Below are 20,186 nucleotides of genomic sequence, written 5' to 3'. Positions count from 1 at the left end.
TGTGTTATGGGTACTAAGATAGCTGATAAATATTTCTATGAATATAAACACAGAATTACTTATAATATACAGATAAACACCCAGACACTGAAAAACATTCATGTTCATCACACATTTTCCAGTTGTGGGAATCGAACCCACGGCCACGACTCAGAAGGCAGGTTCGCTGCCCACTGCGCCAGTCGGCCGTCAAGTTATTATAATAATAAATACAATAAACTATTTTGAAAGAACGCAAAGTTTATATTGTTAACACCTGGGCTTTACAATTCAGAGACACATTTTAATCTCTTTTCATATAAAACTTGGAGCCAAGTAAACCCACCATAAAACTCGTTCCAAATTGAAATTTCATAAATCATACGAGTACACATTCTTTTATTAAAGCTCGTTTTAAGTCGCCATGTTTCTGAGAAAAACATTTCAGTAAGGTATTCCCCGTTTACGCCCCGCAACGCTTTCGCTGCATTTTCTTTTAAGACGCCAATCTAAAGTGGGCTACTTCCCCTCGGGATTCTTTGCTAAACGAGACTTTCTAAGTGCACATGCATAACATCTTAATAGCTGGACCAAATGTTACTACGAAAAATGGGTTAAACGCAGCCGAAATTACAATCGCCTGCTTATTGTGCGCACTCGGTGTAAAACGCTATTTTAATTGCTTTCCAAATTAAAAAACAATTAAGAAATTAGTTCTGCGCTTTTATTTTTAACAGTTAAAGGATTTAAAACGAAACTGGCTTCCATGTACTCAGTAGTACCTACTTACTCCTATGTAACCAGGGCCGGATTATGCATTAGGAAGTGTGGGTGGGCAACTGCCTCGTGATAATTTTTTCATCATCAGCCCCTAATTATATTTATAATTGAAATAATGACAATTATTATTTTTAATTGAAATAATGACAATAATAATTTTTTTCTCAGAAACGTATTTATTACTGTCGTTTAAATTAAAAAAGACTAAATTATGTTGCAGCCTTTTGGAAACCAACAAAGTAAATAAATAAATATACTACGACAATACGCACATCGCCATCTAGCCCCAAAGTAAGCGTAGCTTGTGTTATGGGAACTAAGATGCCTGATGAATATTTTTATGAATAATATACATAAATATTTAGAAAATACATATAAACACCCAGACACTGAAAAACAGTATAATAGATATTTATAAAAATACTTGAGAAAGTTTGAATGTAATTTTACTTCTTACCTATTAACAATGGCTAAACTATTTTAAAATTATTTGATGCGTAATTAAACATTTTAATTAAAAATCATGAATGCTTAAATTATGTTATAATTATGTTTAATTAAAATTTTGCACGCCCTATTATGTAATGGCAATACACTGCGAGTCATGAATTATGTAACAGCAATATAACGTGTATTATGCAAATAAAGATTAGTCTACTAGATCTACCCGCTGCTTCGCATGCTGTCTTTTCGCTTGTACTATAAGCCTTACCTCTAATGATATTTAAAATAAATTGCGTAATATACTACGTGGAATAAGCATTTTTAATGTTACCAGTTTTTTGGGATTTTCACAGAAGAGCCAGAATTTTTTTATATTCAGTTATTTAATTTTGCATATAAATGATTTATGTAAATATAAGATCAATTTAAGTCAGAAATTGAATTCAATGAGGAAATTTATTTTTTTACTTTCTTGGGATAAAATTAAAAAATACATACAATGAATATTTTGGTTATGTTTATAACAGATGAGCCCTAAATTTTTCATATTTTGTTATTTAATTTTGCATAGAAATAATTTATGTATATGTAAGATCAACTTAAGTCTAAAATTGAATTCAACGAGGATTTTTATTTATAAATTTTCTTGGGATAAAATTAAGAAATACCTATAATGAATATTTTAGTTATGTTTACATTTATTTAGGCAATGAAACAGTGCACGGAGCTGGCACGTGGCATTTCAGATAGCGTTTTAGTTTGCAACGTTCTAAAATCGAATCCGGCCATGTCACTGCTAGAATTTGCTCGGTCGTAACAATTACGTAGGTCCAAGCCGTCTGTACGTAACGTTGACGGCAGTGGATATGCTCGCATTGTATTGGAGTAGCGATGCAGAGAGTAGGCCAGTGCAAACCGCAAGCTACCGATCCAACGACTCCGCTCGAACAACCGATGGCTCTTAGTTATGTGTATCTAGTTATCTACAAGCGTATATAGTTTTAAGACGCCATTTAAAATGGAATAGGTTTTGTTATGTAAATAAAAAGCCGTTACAAAAAACCTGTGAAAGACATGGCTGTAAGGTTATAGCGAACTCGCAGCGCTGTTTTCAATCCGGCAGGGGTAATTGGTCTGTTGGGGCTTTAGCCGTGACACTAGTGCCGCTATACTAGTACGATAGCGTTCCGGTACGATGTATCTTATTCTGCATAATCTAAGTTGAACTTGTAGTGGAATAAATTAAAAATTAAACAAAAAAGATCCAAATCACATTTCGGATTGAGGTGGTTTTGCAACATTTGGGCCCTTACAAATAAGTGTGGCATAACGTCACAATATTTATGTAATGTTTCGTCACACTTCAACTGACAGCACCTTTTAAATGACAGGTCGTGTAAAACACTGCTTGAGTATTTTTAAGTTATGGCACATTTCTTTCCTAGTCCTGAAATATTTCAAAACTAACTCAATGAAAGCAGAATTTTATCAGAATCGCTTAGCTACGACCAATTGGAAGCTATTGAGTTTATTTGCTAAAGAGCTAACGTATATTGAAATCCCCACACACAAGAGGTTTACCGTTTGCAACACACATTCCCTGTACGTAATGAAATAGTAGATTGTTCAACAAGGGGGTAAAACAATGTATTTCGTTATGGGCGCCGGGATAAATCCCAAGCACACGAGGGATTTTAAAGTAACTCCCAAGCGTAGCGAGGATTTTTTTATCTCGAATCCTGAGAGTCGCGGGGGTTTTGGGGGCGCCCAAAGCGAAAGCTTGAATTAAATAGTCTACTATTCACATCTCGCGAGGCAGTAAAATCAAGTTTTATAGTTTTTTTTTGTGTGACAATGGGTGACAGGGATGCCATGGCACGTTAGAGCGAAATAGCAATACAAGCATATATATAATAAGAATATTTAAATCCTAAAAGCCCCTAGGAACTCCAGCTCAACATTACTTACCCGCTAAGCGTACAGAATGTATTGACGTATCTGACCTTTCAATACTAGACTATGTAATAAGGTAATGTCGAGAGAGTGGGTGAAAAAAATCTTACTTAATCTTAGTTCAATGATCAATCCCGCTGGAATTATTGTAATGTTAAAACTCTGTCCAGTGGGTAGGACTTCGACTTCACTTTCAGAGGAACGAGTTCGAAGCCCAGCACGCCCTAACTTTTCTAAGTTATGCGCGTTTTTAGCATATAAAATATCACTTGCTTCTGAGCAATGCTGTATGCCTGAGACTCCTCCATAATTTTATGTAAGGCGTGTGAAGTCCACCAGTCCGCACTGGGCCAGCCTCGTGGACTGCGGCCACTTCACCCCATCTCATTGAAGGAGGAGACCCGCGCCCTGTAGTGGACCGGTTATAGATTGATTATTGGTGACGATGATGATGAACGTAAAAACTCAGAAAGCGAAGTTTAATTTTAATTTAATTTTTTTAAAACTTAGCACTTTAGGAAACAAACATTACCTGACAAGCCTGGGTAGGTGTTGGAACTAATAAAAGCGCTATGTTTCTCGACTTGGCCGTTTCGTCGCTTGCTTCACCGGGCTTGGCGGGATAGGGCAAAAGACGTCCGCTCTGATTACGAAATAAATTGCCAGTTAAACTTCACTTGGCACTGCGTGATTAGTTGTGTTGTGGACTTTTGGTGTGACCCAGTTTGCTTTGTTGCAGGGTTTGCGCGATGTTCCTGCCGGAATTCGCAAGTTTCGTGGCGGCCATCTTATTTGCTGTCCACCCCATACACAGCGAGGCGGTGAGTTATCAATCATAATTTACTTACATACTTTTCTTTCATTATCATCCAACTCACAAAAATTATTTAAGTTACACTTCCGTATACGTAAACGGAAGCGGTTTTTTTGTTTTGTGGGAGGCTTTGGCTTTGACAAAGACTTGCCGTTAAGCGATTTAGCGTTCCGGTGCGATGTCGCGTAGAGACTAACAGGTTAGCCCGCTACAATCTAAGACTGCGTCATCACTTACTACAAGGTGAGCATGCAGGGCTACCTTGTAGTGAAATAAAAGAAAAGAAAGCCTGGTGGGTAAGGCGAGGAGACCGAGTTCGAGCCCCAGCACGCAGCTCTGCTTTTCGGAATTACGTGCGTTTTAATTTAAGCATTTTAAATATCACTTGATTTAAACGGTGAAGGAAATCATCGTGAGGGAACCTGCATGCTTAAGAGTTCCTCAGAGTTCTCTATAATGTTCTCAACGGCGTGTGAAGTCTACAAATCCGCACCTGGCCAGCTTGGTAGACTACGGCCTAAACACTTCTCATTCTGACCCCTGTAGTGGGCCAGTAATAGGGTAATGATGATGATGACGATGATGATACGTATACGACAGTGCCCCCATTAAGAAGAGCAAAAAAACAGGCCGGACCATCATTTTCTCAAAGCACTACAGGTCATTTTCGATCCCCTATAAAATAGTTGTGGATTAAAATAAAAGCCTGAATTGTCAGTAACCTAGCAGGCATTGTATAACTTTATATTTCAAATTCCATTCAATTTGAACCGTTAGTTTAACAACTAACTACAACAACTAATTTGTAAAAAAAATCTTAATTTAGTCACTCACTCACTGACTGACTGACCGATCATCAAAACTCTAAGGCATTTATAGCAGCATGGAAGCATTGGATCGTAGCAGGCGTGACTTTGCGGAAATCAATGATATATTAAGAAAATTAAACTTAATTTGCTATACTCCGCGAAAAGCAGGAATCTGGGTGGTGTAATTTTTTATTTCTTCAATCCTTATACTCCACACCAAACAGATCTTCGGCCATGTACCCTTTACGCACGTTCCGCTCCGTAAACGGAGCATACTCAGATGTTGACTTTACAATGAATAATTGTTAAGTCTTAAAAATTATTCATTGTCAACATCTTGGCATCATCAATTTTCACAATAGACATGGAAGTTTCAAATGTAGAGTGTTATAACTGTTTGTGATTTCATGCGATAGCCAAGTTAATCTATTTTATTTAAACATCAAATATTATTGATCACTGAAGATGCTGCTAGCAAGCTAATTACGTAATAAGTTAAGACAGAAGTTAGGTAAGTATAGACTTGGTATTACATCGATCTGACAACTTTTTACGTTAGAAGAACTGAGTCGCGAGACTTGGTTTAGTTTTAGTTTTGATGGCTAATTAATAATTTCATAAACACTAAGAACTCTAGCTTTTATTATCAAAAAAACAAAAAAAAAAAAATTTAATAAATTAATTTATCTATATTAATTTTATTATTATTATTGCTACTTATCTTACTAAAACAACAATATTTAAGATTGTTAAATAAAATTATTTCAAAACATGAGCGTTTATGTATTGACTTCTTTGCCTTACAACACATAGTACATAGTATGAAGTTGTGAACTAGGTATAAACCGATCATTTGAAGTTTCATCCCTTATTTACCTCTGCCACTTTCTTAGATCGTTTTAATGTTCTAAACGTTTTTGACTTTATATCATGCCACCTAATAGGTAAATACACAATATTGAAAAGATGATTTTCCAAACTGGAACGGTATTTCATCGTCATTTACCCTTCGTACATGTTCGAATGCTAGGAGATTCCGCATTAATCCCTCTTAAACTGATGAACGAAATTAAACGATCCCGGCATCAAATCCGACGATCGCTCCCATGAGAATTTTATATAGGGCATGGCCCATTTTCCATTTTGTTCACACCGACATTTCCATTTGGACGAATCGACAGTCATCGGTATTTTAAAGCTTTTTATAGGCTTATAGCGTCGATGTTATTGCTCATGCATGCTGATTCATGTAAATTTTTTGCTAGAATAATTGACGCTGCATAAATGAACGTTGAAAAATGATGCAATTTGCTGGATTTGTTATTCATCGTCTATAATCAAATCTTTTTTACTTTTGGTGTACGGGTAATACGTTTTTTTTTACAAAGTTTAGAAACAATTTACAGTAGGTCTTATCTCATTTGTGTTAAGAACATCTAACTTAATTTGGATCTGAAATGTGTCACGTATGATATTATAGTGTTCCTGATAATCTTTTAGACAAACACAACAGTAGACATAATTTTCATTCTGGTTGAATGCTGGACCAAAATTTAGGGACTGCTTCGGAAAACTCGTGTATTAAAGAAGTACATGACGTAACTTAATCTTAACCACAATTAATATAGTCCTTTGTGGAACAGATAGATATCCAATATCCAATACTTCGTCACATAGAGAGTACTAGACTAATATACTGCGTTGATAATGTCTTTGTTGCCCACAACCTTTGAAGGTTACGAGTACCTCAAAGGTTGATACTCACGTTTCTAATTAATTACCTCCTTTTGTGATTGAGCTCTTGGCAAGCGATTAGATCCTTTGACTACTATCCCTTACACTCTTACATAAACCCTGGTTTATTTAGACAGGGACATAGATATTCAGATTATTCAGTATCAGGATGTCAGTAGTACAGGATGGTACGAACTCCCTACTTAAAATGTATTGACCGAAAATCCTAAGAACTAACAATGTATAGCGTGATCCAAGGACCTAATGATTAAATAAATCTATAAACGTTGACGTCGACCTGCCATCTATATCAATGAAGATTTAAAAAAGGCCATATGATAATGGATCTTGCTTAAACAATTCGTGCCTCTAATTTTGGACTTCCAAAAACGAAGAAAAGGAACAAGTCATTTCTAAATTTTTCCTAGTAGCACTTTATATGCTGTCAAAAACAAATTTGTAGTTAATGAATTCGCAAACAATCAATATTAGGTTACTTTCCAAAAAATCGCGGCCGCGACTAAAGAATTCGGGGATTTCCATCCTGAACCACCGAAGCGGTTCATCAGGACTCATAAATTTTAAAAACTATTGATTTCACTTATATTTTTTGCTTCCAGAAAACTTTTTGCGAAATTTTAACTATTAAAAGTAATGCACAAATAACAGGCATCCTAACTTAATATGTTAAAATTGTTACCTTAATAATATTAAACTATGTGAATGTGTGTTATTAGTTATTTGTCCTTTTTTTATCCCTTTAAAAACCAACCAATCAACTTGATTTTTAGCATAGAGTCAGTAGAGGTGAAGAGTAACATGGACTTTCTCAGGAAATAGAGCGGTTCCCACGGGATTTATAAAAAAAACCTTTGAACCCGGACGACGTTTGCGGACAGCAGCTAGTGCACAATAACTGCGAAGTTAAACGCTGAGTTCAATGTTTACTGCTCACATTTTACGTGCTCAGTACACGCGACAGGGCACTAAGTTTTTATGGCTTTTGCTGTTAACTTAACGATCTTGTCACATCTAAGTGGCGATTGGTGAAAATTAAATTTTATTCTTACTTACTTTTCTTATCAATTACACGTTGTCTTGAAGTGTGAGTGAGATGCAGTCTATAAAAACAAGGAGCTGTCCCCGTATTCAATATTTTTCCAGCTATCAAATTATTTTAACTTACTTTTCCAATCAATTACACGTTGACTTGACGTGTGAGTGACGATGCAATCTATAAAGCGAGAACCTGCCCCCGTATTTATTATTTTTCCAGCTATCAAATCCTACTGGATCGACAAGAGTGCGTATAAATTCGCACCCGGAATCCAAACTCGTGTCATCATCATCATAATTGTACGCCAAATTGTACGTTCTACCTTATTGTGCTGTTGTATTTGTATCTCTGTAAATTTTCTCTGTGGTGTACAATAAAAGTGTATTCATTCATTCATTCATTCATAATCACCAACCCATTTCCGGTCAAAACAGGGCACGGGTCTCCTCTCAACGTATGGAGGGTAGAGGTAAGGAGAGTCATCAAAAGTTGAAAAAGTGTCCAGTTGTATGCGCTAAATAACAGTTCAAAAATCCTCCACAATGGCGCTGGTGGATGCACAGGGTATGGTATGAATGTAGCAATCGTAGATGAATTGAAGTATGCCGAGTTAAAAAATTTAATGTCATTATCGACTAAAGTAGTTAATTATTGAGAATTTCAACAACTTACGTTGTACAAAATATTGTGGTAAATATAACCTTACTTCCTTGTTTATTTTTCAAGCCTACTCTAACAATATTTGGCGCTTCTTTTAAGAGTTACCTTGATGCAAATGTGGCGCCATCCTAATTTAATACATTTTGACGGACACTTTTTCATATACACAGATGATCCTCCTTACCTCCATATCTCAACGAAAGGATTTTGGCCGTAGTCAACCATACTGGCCCATTGTGGATTAGTAGACTTCTCCACGCTTTTAAGCTCACTATAGAGCTCTTCAAGATGGAGGAGGCCTATACCCGCAGATGGGTACCCAACTAACTTTAATGCATGTTTATGTACTAGCGTACCCAGCCCCATTTTATTTAAACAATAAACTTACATCATTAAATTTTTAATTTAAGTCTCATAATATATTAAATCATTTATTTCTCTCCGTATTCATTCTCTTCTATTCTCTTCTCGAGCGGGTGAAGATCATTATCTACAGCCATGTACACCCAACAATAGAATATCATCATAGTAAATAAAAGCTGTATTTGACAGTTTAACAGTTCAAAAATAGAAGTGCTCCGATCGTCACCAAACTTTACAGGATTACTCGACAGGTCTATCTGGAGATTCCCTGAAAGTTACATTGAAATCGGAAGTGTGTGGGTATATACGGAATATACCCACACACTTTCTTTATTTTAGATTTTCTTTATTTTGTTTATTCCTTTTTTTTTTGTAATTCGATGTTTAATAATATGGTACTTGGGATTAAATGGCTTATTTATTTTATTTATTTATTTATAGAGCTCTTAGCAAAAATCTGCAATGCACAATCAGGTCACGATTTAGCATTCAGGTACGGTGCTTCGTAAGTAGAGATCGATTAGAGTATGTCACAGTGGCGAGCACAGGGTTTCTGACCAGGGTATGCATAAAGAAGGAAGATGGCACGAAATGGAAAAATTCTTCTCCTTTATGAGACATACATAAATTTTAAGGTAGGCAGTGTTTTTGTGCATGTGTGAAGTGCACGCCATTGGTATGTTATTTATAAAACTGCCTGCTTTCTGCCTAGTTAATGCAGTGGTTAGCATGTTGAGCTTTTAATTAGGATGTCGTAGATTCGATTTCCGAGTCAGGCCAAGGTCAGGCCAAGAATTTGTATTGGGTTTTTCTGTAAACAACATTTTTTAGGTGCCAACCCGCAGTGTGAAAGTTTTAGCCCCAGTGCCCCGATTATGTAACTTAGACAGTATATCAATCATTAAAGCCCGCTAACCCATATTCGAGCAGCTTGGTGAACCTTTTCTCTAAAACCCTCTGTCCTAATATGAAAGAAAGGGACTGTACCCAACAGTGGTACGTTATTAGGTTAACGATGATTCTTAGATAACGTACCTTGGATTATCATGAATGACTAAGACCCATGAATAATGAGTTTTCCGAGACACGGAATTTGAAATTCGAAACTTTAGTCCTTGTTTCCACCAATCCAGTAATGAAAAGTGATGTTTCGCGCATGTCTAATCGTAAATGCAATGCATTCGAAGTAAATACTTCCCTCAAAGTGCACACTGTAAACTTAATTTTCGAACGAAGTGAAAATACAGGCGTAATTCCTGCCATAGTTGCCCTAACTTGTTTATTTTCCGAGCAAAATTGTTTGTAATGAAGTCGTGAGAGGACTCGGCTAAGGCGTCCGCTCCAACGCCTCCGCTCTAACTATATTAACCGTCCTATCGGCTAGTCCTCCTTGATCTTTAACCTGGGTATGTATTCACAGAATAATAGCTACTTTTTTTTGCTAAAGCGCGTTATTTTTTACTTCTAAACGCTAATTAGTTAGAATCTGTGGCGTGCATAGAGGTTATGCACACGATGTGCCAAGCGGGCGGATGTTATAAATTAAAAAGATCTGTCATTGTTCAACCATGTTTCAGGTAGAACTAAAACATTAGATTTTTTCACGATTGGATCACCCAGGTCATGTACATGAGCTCTAAGATTTTGACAATTGAAAGTAACAAGAAAAAGATGGCGCATAACGTAAAAATGTGACGCGTAACCGAAAAATGTGACGGTAATTTTTTTCCAATGACGATAAATAAGTTATACTTCAAAAATTAATGAAAGGCAATAATGTGAGAGTTATAATATGCCTACCCTTAAGTTTCTATAACTTGCACTTGAGAACTGCTTCACTTTATATCATCTTCACACCGTGTGCATACCCTCTATGCACGCAACTGATTAGAATATATTTCCATTTTCTCCCTAGAACAATAAATAATAATTCTCGCTAATAATTGTTATTTCTTTAAATATTTATTATAAAATCTCCTTAGCAGACCGGCTTATCCCTCATAAAGAGACTTAAATGTAGCTTTGTATCCTTCTTTAATAATAAACTGCACTTCACAATAGCGCGCTATTAAAAATACTGCAGTAAATCCTGACATCCTAGTAGCACCATTAAGTTTTTATTAGTCGATTTAACTCTAAATTGTTTATGTACGTACTAAGGATAATATAATCTGAGGACTGGACTAAGATGGAATTATCTTTAGAAATCGACTTCGAGGCGAAATAACCTGACGGCAGTCTTATAAAAGTTCTCTTTTAAATGGATATTCAAACATTTTCAATAGATTGCATTCTACAATGGAATCCAATAAGGAATACGGTTCTATTAGAGGAAAATTCAATAAAGCGTCTCTACTAATGCTTATATACAATATACTTGGCAGTACTTCATTTTATATAAACGTGCTATTCCGTTAACTTTTTAATCATACAAACTAAACTGATAAAACGTATTTCGAAGTCAGCAGATTGACAAACTTGTTATGTACCTTATTGTTGCTTTTTTTAAACGTAGTTTTGGATTTAAAAAGTTAATTTCATCAAAAGCCTATAACATTCCAATGCTGGACTAAAGGCCTGATAAAATTATGGGATGGTTTTCCCATAATCACTATGCTAGACAGACGACGGTAGTAGTAGCATGGAGGACGCTTGCCGTTTTCCATCATATAACCTCGGTCGCCCCAAAGAGGAGGGGTAGTAACAACTGTATTTTGAGATGACGTGACCACACGGCACATAAATGTCTTTCATAGATATAAGCAACAATTTTATAATCTACAGAGTAATACATTGATTTTCAACAGAGAAAAACAGTGTTTAAGAAGTCCCTATCATAGTTCCATGATTTGTTTATTTTGGAGCAAAACTGTTTGCAATATCTCTATCGCCGCTTCCATTTTTCTCTTTGATATTTTTACCGTTGTTTACTCTTTAACGTTATCCCTAGGGTTCTTTGTCTTGATTACAAAATATGACGACCACATTTTTATATTCTGTTGTTGTCTATAAGTTGTTTTATTATGAAAATTAAGCTTAATCTATCTCTAGCTATATATTATTTCTTTAATCCTTATACTCCACACCAAACTTATCTTCGGCAGTGTTACATTACATTACATTGCCACAGATAAGTTTGGTGCGCACGTTTCGCTCCGAAACCGGTGCATCCTCAGGAGATGTTGACTTTACAATGAATAATTGTTGTTCTTAACAATTATTAATTGTGTAACGCCTGTTTCTATCCAATACAAAATGTTACCATATAATACATACATACATATCACTGCCTAGTACAGGTACTAGGCAGTGATATGTATGTATGTATTATAATTATATGGTAACATCTATGGTATCCTGATACATAATGGAAACTTATCGAAAAGACAGGAGATTACTCTCTTATTATATTTCCTCTCTGCTAACGTAAGAGAGAAGGCGGTAAGAAACACAGATCATCATGCTGTTGCAAGATACGGATTCCCGACTGTCGTGTGATATTATGTAGGTTATTCCCACATAATTAGGAATTCACAGAAACTGTTTACATGACTAATATTGAAGCATCAAAAACTTATTCACTTTAGATTTCTCTCTATAACAAACGGTTAGTCGCTTCATACTATTTACCAGTTGAAAGTAATCATTTTTCCTCTAATGTTCTAAAAATTTACCATAAAATGGTAAAATGAAAAAAGTTTTTTAGCTAGCAACATTACGTGGGTGTAAAGTGAGACGTGCGCTGGGCGTTTTCACTGTTTTTGCACACAATGCACTGCATACAATAATGGCTGAATGAGGATTCCGTATGTCCTTAATTCTTTGGTTATTCCCGTATATGTAGGTTTTAATAGATTTAACTTCATCCTTTTTATTACATACGCACAGTTTCCCTGAGGTAGTGCAGAAGTATGTGCGCAATACACAGGTGATAAAATAGAAATAAAGAAATTATTTAATTTTTTTAATTTTTATTACAGTTTTTCAAGTTTTAAGCCGTAGCTTAATTGGAGAAAGCGCTTAGGCCGCGATTGCTAGAGAGTCGCAGGCTCAAATCCTGTCGGTTCCGAAATTTTTTATATGCATTTTAAATTTATAACATTGTAGAAATTATTTATTTACCCACATAAATGTTTACATACTCGTACATATACAGAAATAGAACTAACCTAGGCCCTGATTCACTAGGATATCGGCGTCGCGACCCACTCTGTGCACTCCTACACACATATCCTCCTACAGCAAAGTGTGCTTTGGGTGCACCGTCTATTCCCTCACTGTAATCTCATTCTCTCCGATGAATGAAATTACCATAAAGAAATCAGGGGCAGGAAAGACAGCTTAACGTGCTCTTCGGGGCACGGATTGATACCGCTAACTTTCTAACTCCAGGCTGGTACTAACAATTCTTTAATAGGAAACCTGAAAACTATCGGCCTGACCCGGGATTCCAACAATTTTTGTTAACTTTATTGCACAAGAAAAGGAGCTGTGATAAGAGCTCGATTTCACTTTCGGTGGGCGGAGAATAAAAATATCACTTGCTTCGGCGGTGAAGGAAAACATCGTGAGGTAACCTGCATGCCTGAGAGTTCTAGATAATCTTCTTAAAGATATGTGTAGTCCACCAACCTGCACTGGGACAGCGACAGTGGACTACGGCCTTAACCATTTTTCATTGTGGGAGGAGACCCGTGCCTTGTAGTGGACCGGGTAAAGGATCGATATTATGATGATTGTACTCGTACAACAAAAAATAAAATTTACAAAAGGCGAACTTAATGCTTAGCGATCTATATTTTGACTAAAATAAAAGCTATGGTAGGTTAATTTATTAAAGTTTATCTAAGCTGTTAATCTTTGAAATTTTATTCATCTTTTTTAATCCCCAGCCGTGAGAGAAGGACACGTTTATTCTCTTAATTATAACCAACGCCTCAAACTCAATGTTCATTATTTTAGGCTTCTTTTTTGAGACGTCCCTTTAAAATTTCTACTTTTCTCCAACCCCCGTTGTTACTGATGAATATTACAAAAGTAACACGAAGCTCAATTGAGCCGGATTTCTTAAGAGGTACAGATTTGTAAAGCTCTCGCTGGCATTTCATTAACTCCTCAAAAGGAAACCTGAGACGCATTGCGTATAAATTTGTACCTACTTCACAATTAAAGGAAAAACAATGGCCATAGATAGGTATCGTGTTTGTATTTTAAAGGATCGTAAACGTAAGTCATTATAGAGTTTTAAAATAAAACTTCCAAATACTTCCAGACTTGCGAATTACTAAATAGGTCATGGGAATTTTTTTTAGTAATAATGTTAGAATAGATAGAATTCTAGAAAGATATCCTTCATCCGCGTTTATTACGGTTTTCTACATATTCCCAGAGTTCCGTTTGGTTTCCTGGTATAAAAATTTGCATATGTTATAAAGACCATTTAAAAAATCCAGTTCATAACGTGCTTAGAGGATATATTGCCGAAGATCTGTTTGGCGTGGAGTATAAGGATTGAAGAAATTATAAATTTTACCACACAGATTCTCCTGTTTTTCGCGGAGTATAGCAAATTAAGCTAAATTTTCATAATATAATACAAACTAAGATGCTATAAAGCGTGGTATAATGGTGTGGAGAAATTGCGTTTGATTGTAAAGTACCTAATAGTGACTCTTTGTGCAGGTGACAGGAGTGGTGGGCCGCGCTGAGATGCTGTCGTCGGTGTTTTTCCTGGGTGCCCTGCTTTGCTATGCGCGTGCCGCCAGTAGGAGGCGATACACAGGTTTGCTAAAAGTTTTTATATATTTTATTCATTTTTAGATTCCAGCAACGAGATAATATGAATAATAAAAAACCTGAGCGATTAATTTGCCGGCCGACTGGCGCATTGGGCAGCGACCTTGCTCTCGGAGTACGAGACCCTGGGTTCGATTCCGACAACTGGAAAATGTTTGTGTTATGAACATGAATGTTTTTGAGTGTCTGGTTATTTTTCTGTATATTATAAGTATTTATGTATATTATTCAGAAAATTATTCATCAGTCATCTTAATACTTATGGGTACTAAGATGTCTGATGAATATTTTTATTCTACGCTTACTTTGGGGCAAGATGGCGATGTGTGGTATTGTCGTAGTACATTTATTTATTTTAAAAAGACACACACATTTGATTCAGATGGATATAGAGTATCACGAGTGCTAGGATAAATGCAAGGTTTATTACTTTTTAAAAATCTTACTAATATATATATATATATATATATATATTATATATTTTATCAACATATTATTCCTATATCCTCCCACAATGAGAAGGGGTGAAGGCCTTAGTCAACCACTCTGGCCCAGTGCAGATTGGTGGACTCCACACACCTTCGAGAACTTTATGAAAAACTCTCATGCGCAAAAGAATTGCTTACCCTAAAATTGATTATAACTCGTATAAAAGGAGGGTTTTGTGCCATTTTCCTGCCTTATGCATACCCTGGTAAGAAACCCAGTGCACGCCACTGGTACTGACTGATACACTTAAGATTACAATTATCATTATTTTAACATTGACACTGGTCTTCTCTTAGAATAAGAAAGGTTTAGGCCGTAGTCCACCACGCTAGCCAAGTCCGGATCGGTAGACTTCAAAGCCTTTGAGAATATTATGGATAACTCTCAGACATAGAGGTTTCCTAAAAAAGCAAGTTAAATGGCTTAAATTGAAATTAAATTACTTTTATATACCATGTCACTTTTTGCCTCGGTGGTCTAGAAATTAGATCGTCTTGATGCAGATCACGAGGTTTGATTCCCAGATCGGGCAACTCATTAATGATGATGTTAGGTATTGATATTTAAAATAGCTTAATAGTTTTTAAAGAATTTCGTGTATGTATGTGAAAGACTAAGGAAAGCAAATCGAATACTCAGGGATTGTCTGATGCCTTCGTACACAAAACTGCTGAGCTGATTTTAATGAAATTCGGCGAAATGTAGCATTTTGAAGATTCACATAAAACATATACCCGCCCAATAAAACTTTTTACTAGGTTAAAAACGCGGATAAAATAACGGGCAACAGCGACGAGTACTTTATAATTCGCCCCTAATTTAAATTAGTTTCAGCATACACTGAATTCGGATACAACTTTCCCGAAAGTAAAGTCTATAATATTCAAATTATGGGTCGGCTTGTCCAACAATGCATATTTGCGAGAGTAAAATTTTGAGGCAAAATTTTCGGAAAATTCCGCATAACTTATAGGTATTTTAAATGTGTGAAAGCTGTTTATAATATAATTCAATACATTTTCTTTCATAGTTTCTCTTGTTTCACGAATATAGAGCAAAATGGAAGAAATACATAAATAACGCTAAGCAAATCGGTAGAAATTATGATACCTTCATTGCACAGGTGCGAAGCCGGGGCGAGTCGCTAGTTTGCTATATTTCGCGCTAACCAGGAAAATCTGTACGGTGTAATTTTTTTATTTTCAATCTTTATACTCTACAAACAACAGAACTTCCAAAATGATTCGCTCCAACAACCGGAGCATCCTCAGGAGATGTTGACTTTATAATGAATAATTGCTAATTCCCTGCAGATTTTCCTCGTTTTCGCGGATTATAGCTATTAAGCTTAATGCTCCTTGTATATCATGGAATTCCTTAAAAAATACTATTCGATATCGTCATTGTATACTGTTACTATAGGGAAGCGAGACGAAAGAGAAGTAGGTATATATTTTAATATTGTTATGTAGTCTATTGTTAAGTTTCTTATTAAATTATGTTGTGGTTTTGTATTTTATAAAAATATGATAGCCCAGTATTTAGGACTACGACTTCACTTGCGGGGGGCCGAGTTAGAATACCAGCACGCACCTCTAACATTTCTAAGTTATGTGCGTTTTAAGTAATTAAAATATCACTTTCTTCAACGGTGAAGGAAAACAGAGCAGAGCCTCAGAGTTTTTCATAAAGTTCTCGAAGGTGTGTGGAGTCCACCAATCTGCACTAGGCCAGAGTGGTTGACTAAGGCCTTCACCCCTTCTCATTGTGGGAGGATATAGGAATAATATGTTGATAAAATATATATATATATATATATATATATATATCTATATATTATAAGTATTTATGATAAATTATTCATAAAAATTATTCATCAGTTATCTTAGTATCCATAACACAAGCTACGCTTACTTTGGGACTAGATGGCGATGTGTGTATTGTTGTAGTATATTTATTTATTTTATTTATCTTTATATATATATTTCTTGTGTGCGTGTATAACTGTACTCCTAGCTGGACCGATTTAAATGAATTTTTCGGTATGCGTTTGGGTGGCACCCTGCATGGTTTAGATTCACAAATCAGCCCGAAAGATATCGCTGGGGTCAGCTAGTAATATATATAAATATAAAACATACATAATATATATAAGTAGATTTGAATACATAATTTACAAACACATACAATTTATAAATACATACATTATTTGCAAACAATTCAACTGCTGGCTAAGACATGATGAGTTTATCTCGAATATCATTGGAGGAAAAGTAGAGGGTAATGGGGAAAAAGACGTCCGAAACTTGATTTTGTGAGACAAATAAAATAAAAGTTGGGATGGGGCCTTGTAGAGATTTGAAAGAGAGGTCTTTGTATAGTGAAGACTACACCGATGGGAGCTTAGCTCTTAAGTTAAAGAAGAATTTGATTAAATTTAACTTCAAAATGCATATAATTCAAGGCCTAATAATTAAAATATGCAATTTTGAAACGTCAAGTCTGACTTGTAGTTGTTCCGAAAGCAAAATCTAAACTCATACATAACGATAAAACTCTTTTACAACATCAACGTTTTAACAGTAATTATTGTCTTGTGAGAGTTGAAAGTGGACCGAACCGAACTTCCAAGCAACCCTGCCATTAATAAATTCATCGAATATATTGTAACCACAGTGTAATATGCATTGCTAGGTCCAAAATTACCTTAGGAACCATATTGTTAAAAAACATATAGCACCTCAACCCGACAAAAGACCGAAAGAATATTCTATGCCTTAAGCAGACGATATGCAGTTGCCACTAGTTTATGAACGTTTCTAGAAAGTCAATTGTTTAGATCCAGTTTTTGTTTATATGTAGGTTAATAAGTACACAAAACGGTTCTTGCGTTTAGTAATTAAATTTATGTATCTTATAATACGTCCCCATCGAGTCAACATCTCCTGAGGATGCTCCGGTTGTTGGAGCGAATCATTTTGGAAGTTCTGTTGTTTGTAGAGTATAAAGATTGAAAATAAAAAAATACACCGTACAGATTTTCCTGGTTAGCGCGAAATATAGCAAACTAGCGACTCGCCCCGGCTTCGCACCTGTGCAATGAAGGTATCATAATTTCTACCGATTTGCTTAGCGTTATTTATGTATTTCTTCCATTTTGCTCTATATTCGTGAAACAAGAGAAACTATGAAAGAAAATGTATTGAATTATATTATAAACAGCTTTCACACATTTAAAATACCTATAAGTTATGCGGAATTTTCCGAAAATTTTGCCTCAAAATTTTACTCTCGCAAATATGCATTGTTGGACAAGCCGACCCATAATTTGAATATTATAGACTTTACTTTCGGGAAAGTTGTATCCGAATTCAGTGTATGCTGAAACTAATTTAAATTAGGGGCGAATTATAAAGTACTCGTCGCTGTTGCCCGTTATTTTATCCGCGTTTTTAACCTAGTAAAAAGTTTTATTGGGCGGGTATATGTTTTATGTGAATCTTCAAAATGCTACATTTCGCAGAATTTCATTAAAATCAGCTCAGCAGTTTTGTGTACGAAGGCATCAGACAATCCCTGAGTATTCGATTTGCTTTCCTTAGTCTTTCACATACATACACGAAATTATTTAAAAACTATTAAGCTATTTTAAATATCAATACCTAACATCATCATTAATGAGTTGCCCGATCTGGGAATCAAACCTCGTGATCTGCATCAAGACGATCTAATTTCTAGACCACCGAGGCAAGAAGTGACATGGTATATAAAAGTAATTTAATTTCAATTTAAGCAATTCAATATAACTTGCTGGAAACCTCAATGCCTGAGAGTTCTCCATAATATTCTTAAAGGCTTTGAAGTCTACCCATCCGGACTTGGCCAGCGTGATGGAGTGAGGCCTTACCCTTTCTTATTCTGAGAGAAGACCAGTGCCAATGTTAAAATAATGATAATTGTAATCTTAAGTGTATCAGTACCAGTGGCGTGCACTGGGTTTCTTACCAGGGCATGCATAAGGCAGGAAAATGGCACAAAACCCTCCTTTTATACGAGTTATAATCAATTTTAGGGTAAGCAATTCTTTTGCGCATGTATGAAGTGCACGCCACTGATTATTACAGACATTAAACAGATGTAAATTGTGAGGTAAGGTTAAGTATATTCCTAACTTTCCAAATCCAGGCACCGAAGGACGCCCGAACGCCCGTGTTACCTGTGTTACGGGAATGTAATATCATTAAGGTTGTACGGGCGAGCAAATGTTTGGGCTCCTCACTCTGCCTTGAATTTCCTTTTTGAACTAAGCTCGCTTGATGAGGTTAAAAATTGTGACCGGGATTGACTCCAATTTCATTATTTTCCGAGAATTATTCGGGGATATTAGGTAAAAGAGTCAATGAAATCAAATCCTTCCAAGGCTTCACAATTTAACTTTAGATTAATTTGAGGCTAACATTAGATATATATATATGTATTCTGAATTCGTTGCTTACAAAGACTAATGAAGAAATTATATTAAAGTAAGTAGACGATCATGAAAATATGTGAGTGAATATGCTTGCTGACATTTCCCAACTATTGGTTTACTACTATAGAAATATCGCCATGAAAAAGTAAAAATCTTACTTCCGATCCGTTTATCCACATCAGCAGGGCTAGCACGGGTAGGAGACCAAAATTATATCCCCCGATTATACCCCTGACAAAGGATATAATTAAAGTTTTGCTAAAGCACGGGAACATTGAATAGGAAGAGTTTACCCCCGTTTATTATTACACATATGTTATTTGGATATTATTTCCACTGGAGCGCCAGTGCTAGATACAGCTGTGGAAGAAAATAGATTTTTATCCTTTCCCAAGGGATATAATTGTCTATAGCCGTGCAGGCTGACAAATATCTCACTGTCTTATAGACGATAGGGATAGTACCTAATTAGTGATAACGACTGAAACGTGCGGAAATATCATTACGCCGTCCGGGTCTGAAGAATGAAAGAAAAAATGCAAGATTGAAGTGGACCGCAAATGCACCCGTATATCAAAATAGACACCGTAACAATGTCATAAACATTCGTTTAGAATCAAATACTTATTGATAGTTTCTAGAAACTATTCATTTATTAAATAAGAATTACTGACTTATTAAAAATGAAAATGCATTTATAAGATATCTGCCCCATATCACGTCATAGTTATGAAAACATGTATTATTTACCCACTTTACAAAATTTATGGAATAATAGCTTAGCGGGTGGAATTTAAAAACTCTTCCTTAGTGTGTACGTTGAATATTCTCACAAAA

At 35.7% G+C, this 20,186-nt stretch overlaps 1 protein-coding gene across 1 annotated transcript in view; it reads left to right on the top strand.

Annotated features, from left to right (window-relative positions):
• Positions 1-20,186, top strand: part of LOC120623644 (protein O-mannosyl-transferase Tmtc3) — a 317,835-nt gene that overhangs the window by 283,042 nt on the left and 14,607 nt on the right. Inside the window, exons 3-4 of the mRNA XM_039889765.1 lie at positions 3,896-3,977; positions 14,276-14,375. Of these exons, the coding sequence (XP_039745699.1) occupies positions 3,896-3,977; positions 14,276-14,375 (182 nt within the window). The remainder of the gene's footprint in view (positions 1-3,895; positions 3,978-14,275; positions 14,376-20,186) is intronic.

This window comes from Pararge aegeria, chromosome 5 (genome assembly GCF_905163445.1).
Source record: "Pararge aegeria chromosome 5, ilParAegt1.1, whole genome shotgun sequence".
NCBI lineage: Eukaryota > Metazoa > Arthropoda > Insecta > Lepidoptera > Nymphalidae > Pararge > Pararge aegeria.
The sequence above is the reverse complement of the archived record's forward strand: the minus strand, read 5'-3'. Positions and strand labels throughout refer to the sequence as shown.